The 20112-nt window shown below is 34.9% G+C and overlaps 2 protein-coding genes across 5 annotated transcripts in view; one reads left to right on the top strand and one right to left on the bottom strand.

The window, feature by feature from the left end:
• The window catches only part of LOC137248879 (serine-rich adhesin for platelets-like), a 157701-nt gene that overhangs the window by 56548 nt on the left and 81041 nt on the right, over nucleotides 1–20112 (bottom strand). The window lies entirely within an intron of this gene.
• LOC137247541 (putative nuclease HARBI1) lies at nucleotides 18287–19780 on the top strand. The gene is made up of 3 exons (XM_067778527.1): nucleotides 18287–18525; nucleotides 18580–18953; nucleotides 19010–19780. Exons 1-3 carry the CDS (start codon nucleotides 18429–18431, stop codon nucleotides 19778–19780), a joined length of 1242 nt encoding a protein of 413 aa, XP_067634628.1. The 5' UTR covers nucleotides 18287–18428.

Genomic DNA, 20112 nt, shown 5'->3' with positions numbered 1-20112 from the left:
TTTTTTAAATAGGTCGGTCACTGGTCCACTTCACGGAAAGAAAAGTTTCTCAAATATTAAGCTTAACAAAGACATAAATACGATTTATTATAAAAGGTAGAGTCATCGTCTACTTTATGGAAGAAAACTTTCCAAACAATAAGGAATCCGCACCATTAATTACTTTTATTTAGAATAGGTCGGTCCTTGGTCCACTTATCGGAAAAATAAGGAAGAAAATAGAGCAAATTACGGATATAAAGCATCCTCAAATCCCCTTGAACATACACATAAAAATTCATCAAAATCGATCCAGTCGTTCGGGTGGAGTTGAGCCACAAACATACATGCAAAAGAAATATATACCAATATTAAGAAGAAGAAGATTGAAATCATAATTTATGTACATAAATACATATATTACAGTGCGTCTATATGAATAATTAAAAAAATTGCCGAATTTGGTACATACATACATACCTAGGTCAAATTCTAGCTTTTCATATTGCGCCTGCTAAACAATTTACGACGCGAAACAGACAACTTGTTTAAACAATTTTAATTAAATTGCGAACACTAAAATGCTTCAGCCAAATAAGAATACAAACTGAACTTAACTTTAATTGGCAGTTACGCTATACCCACCAAAATTGCCCAAAAAACTGCAAAGCGCCAAAACAGAAGACAGTGAAAAATGAAATGAGCTCTAATAACAAAAAAATTATATAGAAACGGTAAAACAAAATAAAAAAGAAACTTTACAAAAAACATTAAAGCGCACGAAAAACAATAATTAGTAGCAGCGAAACAAGATGAAAACAAAAAAGAAAACAAATTTTATATTGAAGTGGAAATGCTGGAATGAAATCTTATGAACAGAAAGCATACATAAGTAGAAATAAGATAGAGAGCCAAACTGCTACTACTTTTATAATAAAAATCATCCAGAAAAAAATATTTTAGGACTTTTAGTTTTTTATTTCGAAAGAAATTATTAAATCTGGACTTTTATTTTTTAAGGACAGAATAAAGGTCCGGCCCTATAACTATGGAACGGCTCATCCAAATGAGAATAATTTTTTCATACAGAATCCTTCTTGTTTCAACAGAAAGCGGTGTATCAAATTGCAAAGCAATATCTCGATGGGATCAATCTTTATGGTGGAAAAACAGGTGCAAGTATACTATGGAAAAGTATAAGTATATGACTATGCGAATTTTTCACAAATTTAAATGAATAAAGAATAATTGTGTAAACACTTCAAATTAATGAATGAATGTTTAATAGGAACAATAACTTCTTGATTATGCTCAGATTGCGCCAAAAACAACATTAATAAAAACATTTTACTAATTGTGTACATTGTGTTGTGCAAAAGTTGAAAAAATTGCGTGAAACCTTGACTTAAGTTATAAATTTCTGCCTATGTTTATCTAACCGTCGCGGAATTCCCAATGCATGCGTTGAAAATGGGCTGTTTCCACAAAAAAAATTTAGTAGCCCTAGTTGTTATATTTTCATAATGAGATATAATTATTACTATAATTTGCTCAATCAACTTTCGATATAAAAATAGGATACAGCTGGAAACTATGTTATAATGCGACCCGGGTGACTAATTCAATTATAAATCGAAGATTTGAGGTTCATGTTGGCTTACTATTGCTGCCAGGAACCAATTAAACTTGGTCCTAAAAAACTACTAGTATTCTAAAAAAAAAATGGAGTTATTTTATGACAAAAGCCCTGATTCCTAATTTAGGTTTTCCGTTTGGTCCACATTCAGTCAATTCAAGTTAGGTGGCACGGTTAACTTCAAATCACCTATGAAGATCATAAAAGCACTGTGAAGCGAACCGAAAGTTCGGCGGATATGCAAACAAAAGGTTCTAAGTTGTACCGATTTCATATTTATATGTAAAATAAATTTCCATTGCCGTAACAATCCTCTTACAACAACCAGGGCTATGTATGGTACATTTTTTTGTACTCATATATGTAACTATGGTTTTCCGAATATCCATTAATTTTTCTTTCAATCGCTTATTATTAATTGCCTTCCGCTATTTAATCGATTTCTTTGCGCTATGTTGGAGCTGTTAATAGCTTAATATTACAAGCAAAGAAAAAAGCCACTAATAATAATTAAATTGCTTCGAATATGAAAATATCATAAAGTGTTTTTACCTCATTTGAGGAAGCTTATGATATCGATCTTTATTTTTAAACGGTTTTATTTATTCGAGATATTCAAAAAAATCGTATATGTGGTCCGATTTGGCTCATATTTGGAACACCTAATACATGCAGGAATAGAAAGCGACCCATGAAAAAAATCGCCGCTAGGTGGCGCAGATATCGAGATATTCAAAAAGTGTGTTTGCTCCGATTAGGCTCATATTTGGATATTAGATACAGTCCGGTAGAAGTACCATCAAAATACTTTGGAGTTCGAGGAGGGACAAGAATACGTGGCCCACTGTCGAGTAAAGTCTTTGGAAGGATTATGTATTGAGGACTTAGATTATAACAAATTGTCAGGAAAGAGTCCTTGTAATAATGAGTCACTACATGAATTAAATACAATGATAAATAATAGGCAATTAAATAAAGACTAAAAACTTGAAAAAAAAAAAATAATAAAAAAAAAATTTAAGTTAAACGGTTTTATTGAAAACAATACTTACATTAAGTAATAATAATACTAAAAGCTAGAAAATAATTAGATAGGTCCTAGGTACTAGTCATCACACTCCACATCAATCTACGGCGTTGATCAGACAATCAAATAAAAGCGTTGGGCGCGTGAAATTTCTAAAAATGTGAGGCGTAGCATAGCCTGATTAAGGTTCAGTTGGTTTTACTTATAACTATCAATAGAAATAATATATAAACAGCGCAGCCTGGGAAATAATCCATCACTTTGATTTTGGAACGATGTAAAAGTAGTACCCGCATAATTTGAATTGGGAAGTTTTACTTCCATAGTATTGCGGTGGTTCTGAACTTTTGCAAAGACTTTTAATACAAATACATATTTATTTTTACCGAAGTATATTCTTTTTTCACGCTTTTTTCTTCAATTTGCGTTACAGCAAAAACCGTATCGGCGAAGAAGCTAATAGAAAAACCAGGATAGATCACACACTCAGCAGTGCAGTAGAAGTGTGCACTTCCTTTTCGGAACAGTCTGTATGCAGTCAAAACACGTTTTCTTTCGAAGTGTTAGTCCTATATTGATTTATTTAAAATTCAAAATAATTTTTTATCTGCTTAGAAAGCATCGTTTTCCATATTAATTCTACAGCACAACGAGCAACGATGAGTTGCAAGCTACTTTGAAAAGAAAACTAATAGTTCCATTTAAATGAGCCTTACATAGATAGCTACATATATGACTCTATCGATGCAAATTTGCATCAATTTAATGACAGCTAAACAATTTTTTTCTTAATTCTGTTAATACATATGAAGTTTTAAGGTGAAAACAAGGCTTAAGATACATGTAACAGTTTTAGAGCTACTGTAAATTTATCTACATATTTGCGCCGAAATTGAAAACGGCCTTTAGACCAATTTTTCGGAGGAAGGTACATATTTGATTAATCATTTTGATTGGAAGGAAAGTTTCCTTACTTTTCGGGCACCATTAATTTAATCTTTACCGAATTGTTCCCACGAAACCTTTAAGGCTCATCCGATATCTCAGCAGGGTTATACATATCTCTGCCTAAGAAGTTTTTCATGCCAAAAACACACTCACGAGGGTTTGCCGAAATACAACCAAAAAATGGATTCGTTCATGTTTGAATTGACTTAATACAGTATATGAACCAGGGACCTTTGCAATGGTGGGTAAGCACACTACCCGGATACCACGGCGGCAGCTAAAATCCATAAAAAGTAGGAGGTAAAGAAACCTCTTTAACCTTAACTACGCTGAACTCGATTATATCTCAATTTTTTTTTATCAAAATCTGACAGAAAATCAAGAGGAACAAATGAATACAAAAAAATTAATTAAAGAAAGGAATTTGATAAAAAGGAAAATTTTGATTAAATCATGATAACAATACCTACAAGGTATAACCGTTTCTAACATTAGATGACGTTATTCCGCAATGGGAAAAATTTTAAGTTTTTTAACTGCACACATACATACGAGTACATTGTTTTTTTTTTTTTAACAAAAGACTAATTTGAATGTTTTACTTTGTTTATTTTTTGTATTTTTTTTTGTTCTGAGATTGATTTTTAAATATTAAATGGCGGAAAAACTTGCAAAATAAGCATGGCCGACCAGAATAGAGGAGGGTTATACCTTGTAAGTATTTTTATTTTGTTTTCCAATTGAAAATTTTTTTAAGCGAGCAGAAAAAAATTTAAAGCTTTTATTTTTATTGGGTAAATAAGTTATATATATTTTTATTTTGTTTTCCAATTGAAAATTTTTTTAAGCGAGCAGAAAAAAATTTAAAGCTTTTATTTTTATTGGGTAAATAAGTTTTAGAAAAGGTGCGGTGTGATCAACAAAGCAGCTAAGCTCTAAAAGAAATATTTGCTGCTGGCGAAGGAATGGTGAATGAAGTATGAGCCGTGCAGACAGAGCACTTCACGAACAACGTAGTGAATTATTTAGAGCCTCAAATAGCTGCCGTGTGGGCACCATTTTACGAACAACTCAACGTTTTTGATAACTTCATACTGACTTAAAACTGGCAGTTAAAAAATTTCATGGGACATTTTTTGCAAGTACTTTGCGCGTTCTTATGATCTGGATACCGCGCTTTGAGTTTGTGGCCTATTGTCTGTAGCGGAACGCCACTGAAAACAATACAAGAGTGGTGGATCTTACTGGTGGACGCCATTCATAAAAGAAGTGCAGTAAATGTTCAAATAATATCAAAAAATACTTTGCTGGATTCTTTACAAATTTTGTGTAGTTCCTCTGTGACTTTTTCGTAAATTTTGACATTATTACCAAATTGAATGTATACCTAACAAGTGTTATTAAAGCCATGGAAGTGGATCACTCAAGCGATAATGCAACCAATAATTGACAACGGCAAAAATTCCGATTTCAGAAACGGCAAGTTATGTGAATCGCGCTACTGATACAAATTTTTTGTTCACCCTCTAAGTATTTTCCAATCATGTTTTAGTTCTTTTCTTCCATCCACTTCTCATTCAACACTAATTTAATTTATTCAACAGTTTTTAATGTACACGTGTCTACATATTATTATCATTAAAAGTACCTATAGCAGATCCAGCTTACCAAACAAGTTTTTCAAAATTGCTTGACCGAAGTGACATATGTACTTTTGTTCTTATGTTAGGTTAGGTTAGGAGTCAATAGAACCTATTGCTTAACGTACATATGAGACGCATGTGGAGGCATGAATGTTTGCACTTGTGTGTACGTATGGCTTTTAAAGAAGTTATTTACGTATTATTTATTTATTTCTATACCTTCTCAGCAGTATTCCCCTACGACGCATTGCATTTGTTGGTGATTTTTCAGTTTGCGGTATTACAGCTTCTTCACAGCTGCCACGACGTCTTAGAATGCTCTTTTTGCTGGCTGCATTACGTTTATTGGGGGAGGTGACTGCTGCAACACTTTGCAATAGGCACATCAAAGAATTGTCGTTCGAGTACATACTGTTATATACTGTTTTATAATACAGTTCCTTTATATACTATTTTCACACTTTGTAATATTTCAAAATTTTTACCAATAAAAAGTGCATAAGACGCAATTTTTTCTGATCAGCATTTACACACTTCAACTTTTTGTGCTTAATCAATACTTTTATAACGGTTGAAAATTTATATCCTATGCAGTTATTTATGCAGCGCGTAAGTATGTATTAACACAAATTTAGGTGTATATTTAATAAAAATCAAAAATTCTTCATTTTATCCACGCGTCTGATATACGACGTAATAGCGCAAGCGAGCTCTTATACCAAACTGCCAAGCGCAGTGCTGCGTTAAAATTAAGTTCAATAAAACGAGGAAAAGTAGGAAAAATAAAAAAATACATAATACGAAAACATCAGTCAGCCAGTATTAAGGATAAGTAACACAAATAAGAACAACAATGAAAATAAATTAGTGCCAGTGTAAGGTAATATGAGGGCCAAATAGCGTGATAAACGCACGGCCGGCTGATTGGATATACACCACACGACACTCATGAAAAACTATGTAAAATGCAAGAGAATAATGACGTGAGGTACATACACTGAAGCAGTTTGTAGTTAAGAAGGGTTATCCATTACGGATTTGAATTGAGTTGAAGTATAAATTTAAAATAATAAGCATGATATGGAAAATAGTGGCAGAACTCATTGTTCGAATTCGAAACACAATAATATTCGAAGGCAGGTGAAGCTAAAATGGATACATGCGAAAACCAAGTCAAAAATATTTCGAATATCTACTTCACAAAAACTTCGTACATGTTCGAAAAATATCCAGGGATTTTAGACGCATTCTAAAATTTTTATACTCAGCGTGCTTTGCACATAGAGTACATTAACTTTGATTGGATAACGGTTGGTTGTACAGGTTTAAAGGAATCAAGATAGATATAGACTTCCATATAACAAAAAATTGATTGAGCCATGTCCGTCCGTCCGTCCGTTTACACGATAACTGGAGTAAATATTGAGATATCTTCACCAAATTTGGTAGCCGAGCTTATATGGACCCAGAATAGATTGGTATTGAAAATGAGCGAAATCGGATGATAACCACGCCCACGTTTTATATATATGTTTATAAAAAAAAAAAATTATGTCAGGCGCGATAATCTCCGAAGAGATCTAAGGCCGAGCTTCTCTTCCAATTTGTGTCGTGCTCCTCTTGATTTTCCCTACAAATTGGCCGGACGGAACCTACATGTTTTATGCCGACTCCGAACGGCATCTGCAAGGCAGATGAGTTTTCACTGAGAGCTTTTTATGGCAGAAATACACCCGGAGCGCTTGCCAAACACTGCCGAGGGGCGACCCCGCTTAGAAAAATTTTCCTCTAATTGAGAAACCTTATTTCTAAAATTTTGATGTTGCTTTGCCCGGGTTGTGAACCCAGGGCATACGGTGTGGTAGGCGGAGCACACCACGATGGCCGCCATATAACATTTTGGAAAACACAAAAGCCTGATTATTTTGTAAATAATACACCTATAATGTAGAAATTTGATATGTGGACTGATATTGAGACTCTTGATAAAAATTTTAAAACAAATTTTTTAACGGGCGTGGCACCACCCACTTGTGAAAAAATCAATTTTACAAATATTATTAATCATAAATCAAATATCGTTAAACCTGTCGTAACAAAATTCGGCAGAGAGGTAGCCTTTACTATGAGGAATGCTTTGAAGAAAAATTAACGAAATCGGTTAAGGACCACGCCCACTTTTATATAAAAGATTTTTAAAAAGGTCGTGAAGAACTAAAATAAGCTATATCTTTGCACAAACAAAAGCTTTATATCAATGGTATTTCATTTCCCAAGTGGATTTATAACAATAAATAGGAAAAACTTCAAATTTAAAAAAATGGGCGTGACACCGCCCCTTTTTGGACTAAGTAATTTTCTATGTTTCGGGAGCCATAACTCCAAGAAAAATTAATATATCGTAATGAAATTGTGTACACATATTTTCCTTATAGCAGAAAATATTTCTAGTAAAAATGGACGAGATCGGTTAAAGACCACGCGCACTTTTATATAAACGATTTTTAAAAGGGTCGTAGACGAATATTATAAGCTATATCTTAGCGAAAAATAGTTTTGAATCAATGATATTTTACTTATCAAGTTTTATTGTAAGAGGAAATGGGGAGAATTTTTTTTTTAAACGGGGGTGCCACGTGTTATGTAGAAAAGTAATTTATCTGAAATGAAATGCACAATTGTAGCTCACGCTGAGTATATAATGTTCGGTTACACCCGAACTTAGACACCTTTACTTGTTTAACTGTATCGCTGGTAGGTATTTATTTCTAGCTTCTGCAGTGGTCATAACACTAATGGCCAGTGCGAACTGCCTTAAGTTTATGGCTTTGGGCTCTGGAACTGCTTAAATTACTTAGACTCTCCCTGCCATCTTTTTGTTTGTTGCACAAGTAGTGGTACTCAACCACTATCGTTACGCGTTGTTCAAGTAAACAGTATCAATATTCTAGCTAAGGATGTGCCTGCTACTTTGGTTGTGCCGTCATTATATTAGCCTTCTCAATTCCCTCGATTTTCTTACGACGCAGAACCTAGATAACGGATATACTTGTTGCTTTAATACACTTCCATATTTGAGCTATTACGAGCCTACATATGCTCCATCTCTAAGACAAGGATTACTAGCTATCAAATATTCACTTTTCTCTCTTCTTTGTGCTTTCATTTAGAGATGTCACCCTAGAAATTTTTAAATTTTTTCATTAATAACCAAACCGAATATCGAAGAGAAAAATGTATATGGGAAATCTAGTTATTTAATGACCGACTAGGAATTACGTACGAAAATTAAGATAATCTCGCATTCCGTAAACTAGGTCTTAGCAGATGTTCTTACATTTTTAGGGAATAAATAATAAATTGCCATCACAAGTTATGGCGGCAATTTTTCATCTGAACTATAATAAGTATTCAACGAAAAAAAAGAAAAAAAAAAATATTCGGCAAAATTTAAACTTTTACAAAATATTAAACTTTGCAAATCACAAAATTCTATTTAGCATTTAGTTTTTTAGTGTTCGGACGTATAAGCAACTAGTCTAATTAACAGAGCTCAATGGCCGGTTTTTAAATAAAACGCTTGAAAATGTTTTGATTTACTTATTTTTAGTATTTCGACCTCAGTTTGAATTTATTTTTTATATTAATAGTCAAAATAAAGTAGGTGCTTAAGTTAGCGCCAGCTTTTTTGACAGATGGGCCATAAGTCGAAAGCTGACACTAACGTTAGTGCCTACTTTATTTTGACTATGGCTATGCCCCATACGATAGTTGTTTTGTTGATGAAATGCGAAACCCAAAACACATAAAACCATATTTAAACGTATGATTGAATTACCCTATATTTAGTAGACAGTAAGAAAAGGTACACAAAAAACTAGCTCCGCCACCAATACGTACCAAGCTGAATATTGTCTGTGCCGGCTGGCTATATCTATTGTGAGAGAGCAAGCAGCTGTACAAAATGTAAAAATACTAAATTATAAAAGGCGTTGAAGAGTCAGAAGAATGAAAGCAAAGTGAAAAAGAAAAACAACAACAACAAAATAAATGAGCAGGTTTCAAACAAGAGCAAATCGGATAGGGAAAATTTGAGAGCTTAATGTGATTCCAATGCAAGAACAACATCACATTGAAGTGCTATAGAGCAAATGAAGCCACACAATGATTTAAATAGGGCCGATCGGTGGTGGTTACTTTCGATTCAAAGCTGTTGAATATTATAAAAAGTCGCATGCCATTAAACAGCTGATTCAATGTACTCAAGTAAATACTTATATCTCTAGGCTTGTCAATAATGGAATGCATGCTCCGACTCAGAAAATAAGCTTTGCGTCCGTGAATTACATTTTTGGCTGCTCGTAACTTTTGTATATTTGCAAGACATATTCAATTCAATTCAATTCAATTCAATTTTATTCAATTCAATTTATTATTTAACACATTTGTACAAGTGAGACTATTGTCTCTTAAAGTACATCGATATTTGGATATGTGTACTAGAGATATACGCCGCCGATAAACGCCGCCGATTTTGGTCGTTTTTCGCACGCCGCCGCCGAATGTCAAAAATATCGGCGTGGCGGCGCGGCGTCCGGCGCGTTACTATATTTTCTACTCGTTTAAGACTGTTTAGGCCATTTATTGTTCATGTCGAAAATTGTTCGGATATGGTCAAAAGTAGTATCAACGGATGCACATCACCGCCAGTTATAAGAAACGAATTGCGAAATTTAACTCTTTAGAACTTTATAACTACAGTGATGCAAAATCCTTTAGTAGGTTCTAGGGGCATAAACACTCCTTTGAAATTATTTTTACCTCATACTTAAGTTGAGGATAAATGTACTTATGAGAAGGGTTTGAAAAGTCACTTGGGCTTACATTCAAACATCTGTTGTTTATTTGCGAAACTATACAATAGCGTCTGAAATGTTAATTTTGATTTTCACATTTCATCCTTCAACACATTGACATTTGACATTTCCTAAAGTTGGCGGCCCTATCCAAAACTAGTCCCTTGGAGTGAATCATATTGATTATAGCCTATCAACCAAGTTTAAATATCACCTACACGTTACGGCTCCTTTTACAATTGTGAATACGTAGGCACATATATCTACCAGGTGAGGCTTTGTCCTTCGCGAGAACACTCAAAGTGGTGAAGCAAAAGACAGTGGAACTAATGACCGTGTGTGATATTACCCTAACGTAGCGGACAGTCGAACTTGTCTGAAAACTGAAGCTACGCGGTCATCCATAATGAGCTCCTATATCGTAAGGCCGGAAAACAGTAGTTAACAACTTTCAACTTAAAATCCGTCGACTTTCATTCTAAATTTGATTTAACGAAGACTATTGAAATCAATGTTGTGAACACAAACGTTTGCAATCTTTGGTCTACATTTTAAAAATTTTACCCAGGGTCCTTGTAAAATTTTAATTTTGTAGATGCGCCGAGGATTATATGGATTTTCACCCATGACGCAATGACATACACTTCGACTGCTTATGATTTCGAGGGCGGCATCTTTGCCGAATAGTCACTCCCTAACGTTTCAAAGTGTAGCTCGGCAGCATAGCGCGACAAAAGCATCCGTTGGAAAGTCTTTGGAGCTACACCTAGAGCTTCTAGGAAAGTGACGTCGACGAAGGTATGAGTTCGAAGTCGCAGTCGTATAGCTTCTGTACTGGCATATGGTGTGAGGCTCAGGAGGCGTGGTAGCGACTGGTGGTAGGGATTCCAACTGTTCGCACATCGTAAATTTTAGTGCTTAAAAACAGCCGAAAAAACTAGAGGCGCCCTGTGCCACGATAGTCATGAGTATTAATAGACCATTCATAGCAACTCTAAGTCGCCTTTATGCGTGACCGCCAAGGAGCGACAAAAGATTTAAAGAAATTGTGTTCGCGACGATTGTTAAAATCAGTAATAAACAAAAAATATTTTGTTTAAAATCTGTGCGACGTTTGTACAAAAAGATGATAGGAGTCAATAATAAAAGTAGCAAGTAAGGAAGGCTAAGTTCGGGTGTAACCGAACATTACATACTCAGTTGAGAGCTATGGAGACAAAATAAGGAAAATCACCATGTAGGAAAATGAACCTAGGGTAACCCTGGAATGTGGTTGTATGACATGTGTATCAAATGGAAGGTATTAAAGAGTATTTTAAGAGAGAGTAGGCCATAGTTCTATGGATGGACGCCATTTAGGGATATCGCCATAAAGGTGGGTCAGGGCTGACTCTAGAATTTGTTTGTACGATATGGGTATCAAATGAAAGGTGTTACTGAGCATTTTAAGAGGGAGTGGGCCTTAGGTCTATCGGTGGACGCCTTTTCGAGATATCGCCAATAAGGTGGACCAGGGGTGACTCTAGAATGTGTTTGTACGATATGGGTATCAAATGAAAGGTGGTAATGAGTATTTTAAAAGGGAATGGGCTTTAGTTCTATAGGTGAACGCCTTTTCGAGAAATCGCCATAAAGGTGGACCAGGGGTGCCTCTAGAATATGTTTGTACGATATGGGTATCAAATGAAAGCTGTTAATGAGTATTTTGAAAAGGAGTGATCCTTAGTTCCATAGGTGGACGCCGTTTCGAGATATCGCCATAAAGGTGGACCAGGGGTGTCTCTAGAATGTGTTTGTACGATATGGGAATCAAATGAAAGGTGTTAGGTGTTAGATGTTTGTACGATATGGGTATCAAACGAAAAGTGTTACTGAGCATTTTAAGAGGGAGTGGGCATTAGGTCTATAGGTGGACGCCTTTTCGAAATGTCGCCATTAGGGTGGGCCAGGGGTGACTCTAGAATGTGTTTGTATGATATGGGTATCAAATGAAATATGGTAATGAGTATTTTAAAAGGGCGTAATCCTTAGTTCTATAGGTGGACGCCTTTTCGAAATATCGCCATAAAGGTGGACCAAGGGTGACTCTAGAATGTTTGTACGATATGGGTATCAAACGAAAGGTGTTACTGAGCATTTTAAGAGGGAGTGGGCATGAGGTCTATAGGTGGACGCCTTTTCGAGATATCGCCATTAGGGTGCGCCAGGGGTGACTCTAGAATGTGTTTGTACGATATGGGTATCAAACGAAAGGTGTTACTGAGCATTTTAAGAGGGAGTGGGCATTAGGTCTATAGGTGGACGCCTTTTCGAGTTATCGCCATTAGGGTGGGCCAGGGGTGACTCTAGAATGTTTGTACGATATGGGTATCAAACGAAAGGTGTTACTGAGCATTTTAGGAGGGAGTGGGCATTAGGTCTATAGGTGGACGCCTTTTCGAGATATCGCCATTAGGGTGGGCCAGGGGTGACTCTAGAATGTGTTTGTACGATATGGGTATCAAATGAAAGGTGGTAATGAGTATTTTAAAAGGGAGTAATCCTTAGTTCTATAGGTGGACGCCTTTCGAGATATCGCCATAAAGGTGGACCAAGGGTGACTCTAGAATGTTTGTACGATATGGGTATTAAACGAAAGGTGTTACTGAGCATTTTAAGAGGGAGTGGGCATTAGGTCTATAGGTGGACGCCTTTTCGAGATATCGCCGAGCGGAAGGACAGACGGTGGACTGTGTATAAAAACTGGGCGTGGCTTCCACCGATTTCGCCCATTTTCACAGAGAACAGTTACCGTTATAGAATCTATGCCCCTACCAAATTTGAGAGGGATTGGTAAATTTTTGTTCGACTTATGGCATTAAAAGTATTCTAGACAAATTAAATGAAAATGGGCGGAACCACGCCCATTTTGAAATTTTCTTTTATTTTTGTATTTTGTTGCATCATATCATTACTGGAGTTGAATTTTGACTTAATTTACTTATATACAGTAAAGATATTAAATTTTTTGTTAAAATTTGAATTTAAAAAAAATTTTTTTTAAAAAGTGGGCGTGTTCTTCATCCAATTTTGCTAATTTTTATTTAGCGCATATATAGTAATAGTAGTAACGTTCCTGCTAAATTTCATAATGATATCTTCAACGACTGCCAAATTACAGCTTGCAAAACTTTTAAATTACCTTCTTGTAAAAGTGGGCGGTGCCACGCCCATTGTCCAAAATCTTACTAATTTTCTATTCTGCGTCATAACGTCAACCCATCTACCAAGTTTCATCGCTTTAACCGCCTTTGGCAATGAATTATCGCATTTTTTCGGTTTTTCGAAATTTTCGATATCGAAAAAGTGGGCGTGGTTATATTCCGATATTGTTCATTTTAAATAGCGATGTGAGATGAGTGCCCAGGAATCTACGTACCAAATTTCATCAAGATACCTCAAAATTTACTAAAGTTATCGTGTTAACGGACAGACGGACGGACGGACGGACATGGCTCAATCAAATTTTTTTTCGATACTGATGATTTTGATATATGGAAGTCTATATCTATCTCGATTCCTTTATACCTGTACAACCAACCGTTTATCCAATCAAAGTTAATATACTCTGTGAGCTCTGCTCAACTGAGTATAAAAAGTAGTCCTCGAAAAGTTAGTGGAAGAATTTAGTAACTAAGGGGCAAGTTATGCATAATCTGGCCCTTGATATAAAGCCAGATGTGATGTGAAACATGAAATGAAAAAATTGCTCGTGGCAATCAGCTGTTCTTTGGTATAAACTGCGTGTTAAATTTTTCGACAGGATAAATCTAACGGGAATGGCATAAAATAAAATTATGTTTAAAGAATTGCTAAATTTAAGGGCCAATTAATGGTGACTTATCCATAACCAGATAAAACAGCTGATCGAACCTACGTTATGGAAATCAATGTTATCGATTAATGGTGCCATACCATAACGCTAACGCCATAACCAATTGGTTTTTGGTTTCTCACCATATCCATAACCTAAAAATATTTGAGTTGGTGAATTTAATAACTTTTTGTAGATTTTATTCATTGTTTTGGATACGTTATGACTAAGAGACTTATTTTTTGGGGAATATGTTTCTAATTTTCTGCGTTTTCTTCATTTTTATGAAATTTTCATTTTTATGAATTTATTTATTTATTTAAGTCAATGGTTTACAAAACTTTCAGACTAAGAAGTAATATTTAAAAATTTATGAATAGTACATGCATAGTATTTGTTTGAATTCAATCAGGTTCAGGTTCATTTCCAGCATACTTTGTTTTGCAAAGGTCAACTGCAAACAGATTATTATGACGCAGATATCGTGTTGGAACATTAAGTTTTATATAATATAATAAAGTTTTATATAATATAATAAATATGGACAGTGATAACTCCATTTAAGACATCATGAAGAACTACTAAACCGGAAATCAATATTCTGCTGGCAAGAGTATGCAAACTAATCAATGTGCAGCGAGAAACGTAAGATGGAATAGGCAAATCGAACCTAATACCGGACAAGGCGAATTTTAAAAACTTTTTTGAACCCTTTAAATGCTATTGGTATGTACTTCATAAAACGGATTCCAGATTATAGAAGCATATTACCTAAAGGATCGACGTAGTTATTCCCGGAATAGTCGGACTAGTACGTTACTAATACTTTAATGGTGATAATTTTTCATACAACAACAACAACAAACACCTTTGATACTTCTACCTGGCGGCGTTTACCGGGGAAAGGCAATCAATGCTGCATTTGGTTGGATTCGCCGTAAAACGCTTATTTATTTTGAATAATTAAATGTCAACTTCCAATCATTCAAAAAGTGTAAAACATTGAAAGCTCTTTCAAGTGTTTTCATATGATAAAGTACTTTATTGCCATACAAAATATTTAGTTTTTATATCGATAAAATAGACTCATTTCTGATAAAAAGTAATTTATCATTTTTAAAGCAAAAGTTAGGCACTTAACAACTCGAATACTTAGATAAATCAATGACATCCCTTTTCTACAACCGTACTTCTCCTTTAGCAACCCTAATTGCATGATGACACGCTTATCGACATTGGGGTAAAGTCCTAGTCCAAGCGACAATCCAATTATATGTAATTTATTCCAATGCAGACGCAGTTTGCTTTTTTGCAACCAAACAAATAAACTTAGCTATTTGAAATATTAATTATTATGAAAATGAATGTATATTGGAGCCAGTTCGTCGCGACAACTCCTTGTACATTATCATCAGTTGGTTAGGGAAATTATGTAAATATTACATGTAAGAATGGCGCCCAACATACTATTAACCAGCAAAGCCGTGGGCCTTAGTCGAAAAAAAACAACGATTAAGTGGTGCCTTCGAAACGGAAATGAAATGGTCTTTAAGCTAACGTGACTAAAGTGCATACATATTTAATATTATTCATTCGTGTAATGAAGTTCAGTTACCCTTAACCTCTAACATTGAAAAAGTTAACAATACTAAATGTCTAATGCACAGAGAAATACAACGTATTTAATTATGCTTTCAGTACATTAAAGTAAAAGGAAATAAAAAATAAAAGTAAAAAAATCAAGCGCAATGGGGCGATACTGCGGCTGGAAAATTTAATAGCATTAGGAAGCCTTGTTTAAGTTAGAACTAACCAAATGACCTGACTAGACAATGTGGATATTTACTTAAATTAACACCAAATGTTGTTTGAATAGAAAAGTAAATCAGAATGCCTGTTTTGGCAAATATTGTTGTTGTTGTTATTGTAGTGATAAAGACACATCCATCATCTTTAAGGTACCAAATCGACAATCTCGGGAAGGATTTAATATGACCACATTGAACTTTCTAGACCTTAAAAGAAATATTTATTTTGCAGGCCACTAAATGATTCTGGGAAAGGGTCTGAAGAGTTCAGTTATGATTCTCAACCTAACTCAAACATCAAGTTAGAAACTATATTTAATAATTGCTACGTTCAATCTGTGATGTGAGGTATGTATCCATGAAGCTTATTAAATTTCATGGCACTAATCTAAAGTTTAAGACAATAAGGTCAAAAAAAGGTCGTACGACAATTCAGGGGACGCAACAAATAAATTTAAATTTATTAAAATGAATTTGTATACTTACAATACATAATTAAACACAGTACATACCTGCAAAAAAAAGAAAAAGTTTTATTAGTTCTAAGGGAAATATTTTATATTGAAATTAATAGGATATTCATTGTCTAAAAAATAATAAAAGAAATATACATATTAGACTGGGCCGATTTATTAACCGATGTCGCGCCATCGACTTTTCGATAGGATTTGGGCTCAGGAAAAAAAGTTACACTACGCATACCCAAAAAAATAATTTTCGGGCCTGCGAAATTTCATTTTTTTACTTTTTTTCGACTTTGATTTTTAAGGTTTTTTTCATGACCGACTAAAAAATTTTCATTTGATTGTAAAATTTTCATGTATACCCTGTCCGACACAAAAATGTCCGCTAAAACGTTGTCCATAACAGTTTTAAAAAAAAAAATTTGAAAATATGAAAATTTTTTTAGTAGGTCATGAAAAAAACCTCAAAAAAGTAAATAAAAATGTAATTTCGCAAGCTCGAAAATTATTTTTTTGGGTATGCGTGGTGGAACTTTTTTTCCTGAGCCCAAATCCTATCGAAAAATCCATGGCGCGATATCGGTTAACTTTCGTCCATACAAATCGACCCAGCCTAATGCAGGTAATAGCAGACGCGGAATAGACGTGATGCAGAGCAAAACTGAATCACATTTAATTAATTAATAATGTTGTCGGAATAGACGCGATTTCGAGCAGCAACTGTACAATTATCACACAACAATTACGGCTGCACTGCATAGGAGGTTGGAAAGGACGTGTTTCCACCAACCGAATTATTATCTTCAAATAATTAAGGCCACAAGTATACAATTTTGTATTAGGAAGAGCGTGTGGGAGGTATCAATGCTATGTTTGTTGAAATCCTGACACAAACAGCGGAAAGGTTCATGCAATTCGAATATAAGTATTTTCAAACTGGCACGTACTTCTAGTCTTCAAGTAATTTACGTTATCTGTTGATGCACACGCATGTGGACAATTTTTTTTTAATAATCAGTAACTGATAGTTCATAAAAAGTTCTGTTGACGCCCCTAACGTCACATTGGTTATATAGCGACGCTACTTTATCAGTCAGTGTTACCAGCATATGGCGACCTTTTTATGACTATGAAATTATGTGGTTACGTTTCAATCACTTGTTTTTCTTACGCAACCAAAAAACCAGTTAATCTTGACGTATTCCAAATCCGTTACCTATTAAGATACGGGTTTCCGATTTGATTAGTATATTGTATGGCTATTCTCTTGCACATAGCAAAGTTAGCGAGATCTATTGTTGGAAAACAGCAAAAATTACGAAAAGATCAGAACAAATTTTTATTGACCATGAATCAATTTCTGCAAAAAATTGGTCCTCAAACTCATATTTTCGTGGATTATTTTTAAAGCTGGTGATATGGGGACACTACAAATCAAATTTGGCGATTTGAACGACTTAATAAAACTGTTTCTGCCTACGCAGCTTAAAAAATCATTTTAATGATGCTATTGGTGCATATGCACTTGAATTATTATTATTTTTTTATTAAAATTTTTAAATTTGTATATATGTGTTAACAGTGCTTTATTATCAATGAAAGAATAATTGAAAGCTCAAACTAGCATTTTTTGTATTTTTCGTTTGACTGTATTAAAAAAATAAATACCTCCGAAAAGATTTAGACTAAGCTTCTCCTCCAATTTTCGTGGTGCTCCTTTTTAAAATGCTTATATTAGCTTCACTTGTATGTACGCTTGTTTGTAACTCTCTAGGCTAGGCGCGCAAAGGATAGATAGGCCCATCTAGCGGCAATTATTGAAGACTCGCGGCAGTGGTTAAATAACTTGCTACAAAACGAGTTGTGCTTAATATATGTTTTTTAGTTTTTTAAACTATAGTTATTAATTTTTTTTATACAAATTGGCAGGAATTGGAATTATGTCAACTCCGAAAGGCAGTACAAGGCTGATGAATTTTTCCGATAAGATAAGAAATACACTCGGAGTGTTTACTAAATTACTGCCGAGTGGCGAGCCCGCTAAGAAAAATTATAGGGGGACTCATGATAGCTTATAAACTTATAAGGTGTAAAATTATATGCATTTACACACGCTGTTATATGAACGCACCTAGTAATACTCTTGATAAACTGAATTGTCGATCAGCTGTTTTACTGTCAAAAAAAATTTTCATTATTATTATTAATTAAAAAATGCCAAGATTAAGTGAAAAATTAAAACTAAAACGTCTCTACAAAGATATTCTTGTAAATGACTTGCTGATGTTGGAGATTTCTGATGAAAATGACGGTAATATTTGTGCTTTTGGCCAGATGGCTTGTGTAAAAACCATTTTCATTGCAGAGAATAAAAAAAGGAAAGAGGACGAAATTTGGGAGGATTTCACGTTTGCTATGGTAGCGTTCACTGAGATAAGGTATGGGTGTGACTTTGTTCACCATTCCGTCGCTAAATCTCACCAGTTTTTGCAAGACGTATGGCCTGACTTAGATGAAAGAAGGTTTCGAACAATTGCTCGAGTTAGCCGCTCAACGTTCCAAGTGTTGTATGACTTGATCAAGGACGACGAAATATTCAACGGTCCGCGCTCTTGCAAGCAGTTCTCGCTAGAAACGCAACTTTTAGTTGTTTTATATCGCCTGGGCTCAAGTGGAGAGGGTGCCACGATAAGCAAAATTGCGAGTTTGTTTGGTGTTAGCGATGGCGGAGCAATACAGGTAGAACTTAAAATTTTTTTTTGAAAAATAATAATTAATACCAAATCTTTATACAGAACATGACGAACAGAATATTTCAAGCCATTTTGAAGGTGAGACAGCAGTTTGTGTACTGGCCAGACAGTGCTGAGCGTCAAAGTTTAGTAGCTGAAACTTTTGACGAGTTGCCCCACTGTATTGGCTATGTTGATGGCACTGAAATAAAGTTAGCCGAGAAACCGCTTGACGATCCGGAAGCTTACTTTTCTAGGAAGCATGTGTATTCATTGAAAGCGCAGGCTGTGTGCGACTATAAGCTACGAATCCGTCATTTGGTGCTCGGCTTCCCTGGAAGCGTCCACGATGCCAGAATATACAACAATTGTAGTTTAGTGACCCAAGCTTCAAGCTTGTTTACAGGTGCACAATGGCTGGCAGGCGACAGTGCTTATAAATTAACAAGTACTGTTATAACCCCCTACAGATCCACCTCTACAGAAATGACTTCGCATGAGCGAAATGCATTTAACCGCCAATTTAGCCAATATCGAATAAGAATTGAGCATTGTTATGGTATATTGAAGGAGCGCTTTAACAGTTTAAAAGAGCTCAGAGTTACGATACGAAATGATGAGTCGGTTAAATTTGCTTGTAGGTGGATACTAGTATGTGCAATTCTACACAACATTGTCATACAGCAAAAAGACGATAACATTGACATAACCGACATAACTGAGGGTGATATTGGTGGCGAGGATGAAGAGGGGCCTGAAACACCAAATTGGTCTAGCAGCGAGGATGAAGCAAAACGGCGTGCTATTCTAACTTTTATGCACGCATCACATTAACAGAACTACACATTTCTATCCTTATCCCTCTCTGTACACCTATAACCATACCAACCTCTCTTCTTCCTTTTTATTCCTTCCACTTACTCTCTTGTTCTTCTTTCTCTTCATCTCCCCAATTTTCATCCTCCCACCAATTTTTCTCCGTCTTTTCCACTGCCTCTGTTTCTTATCCTATCCTTATTCCTATTCCTGTTCTAATTTTTATTTCTATTCCCCTCACTCTCTCTACAAAATCACACACACACATTAATTTTTGCTATATGTTTGGAAAACTCCACAATCCATTTTGTAATTATTCATATTTATTAATTTTTAAAATTCATTGCATT

This window comes from Eurosta solidaginis, chromosome 4 (genome assembly GCF_040869045.1).
Source record: "Eurosta solidaginis isolate ZX-2024a chromosome 4, ASM4086904v1, whole genome shotgun sequence".
NCBI lineage: Eukaryota > Metazoa > Arthropoda > Insecta > Diptera > Tephritidae > Eurosta > Eurosta solidaginis.
The sequence above is the reverse complement of the archived record's forward strand: the minus strand, read 5'-3'. Positions and strand labels throughout refer to the sequence as shown.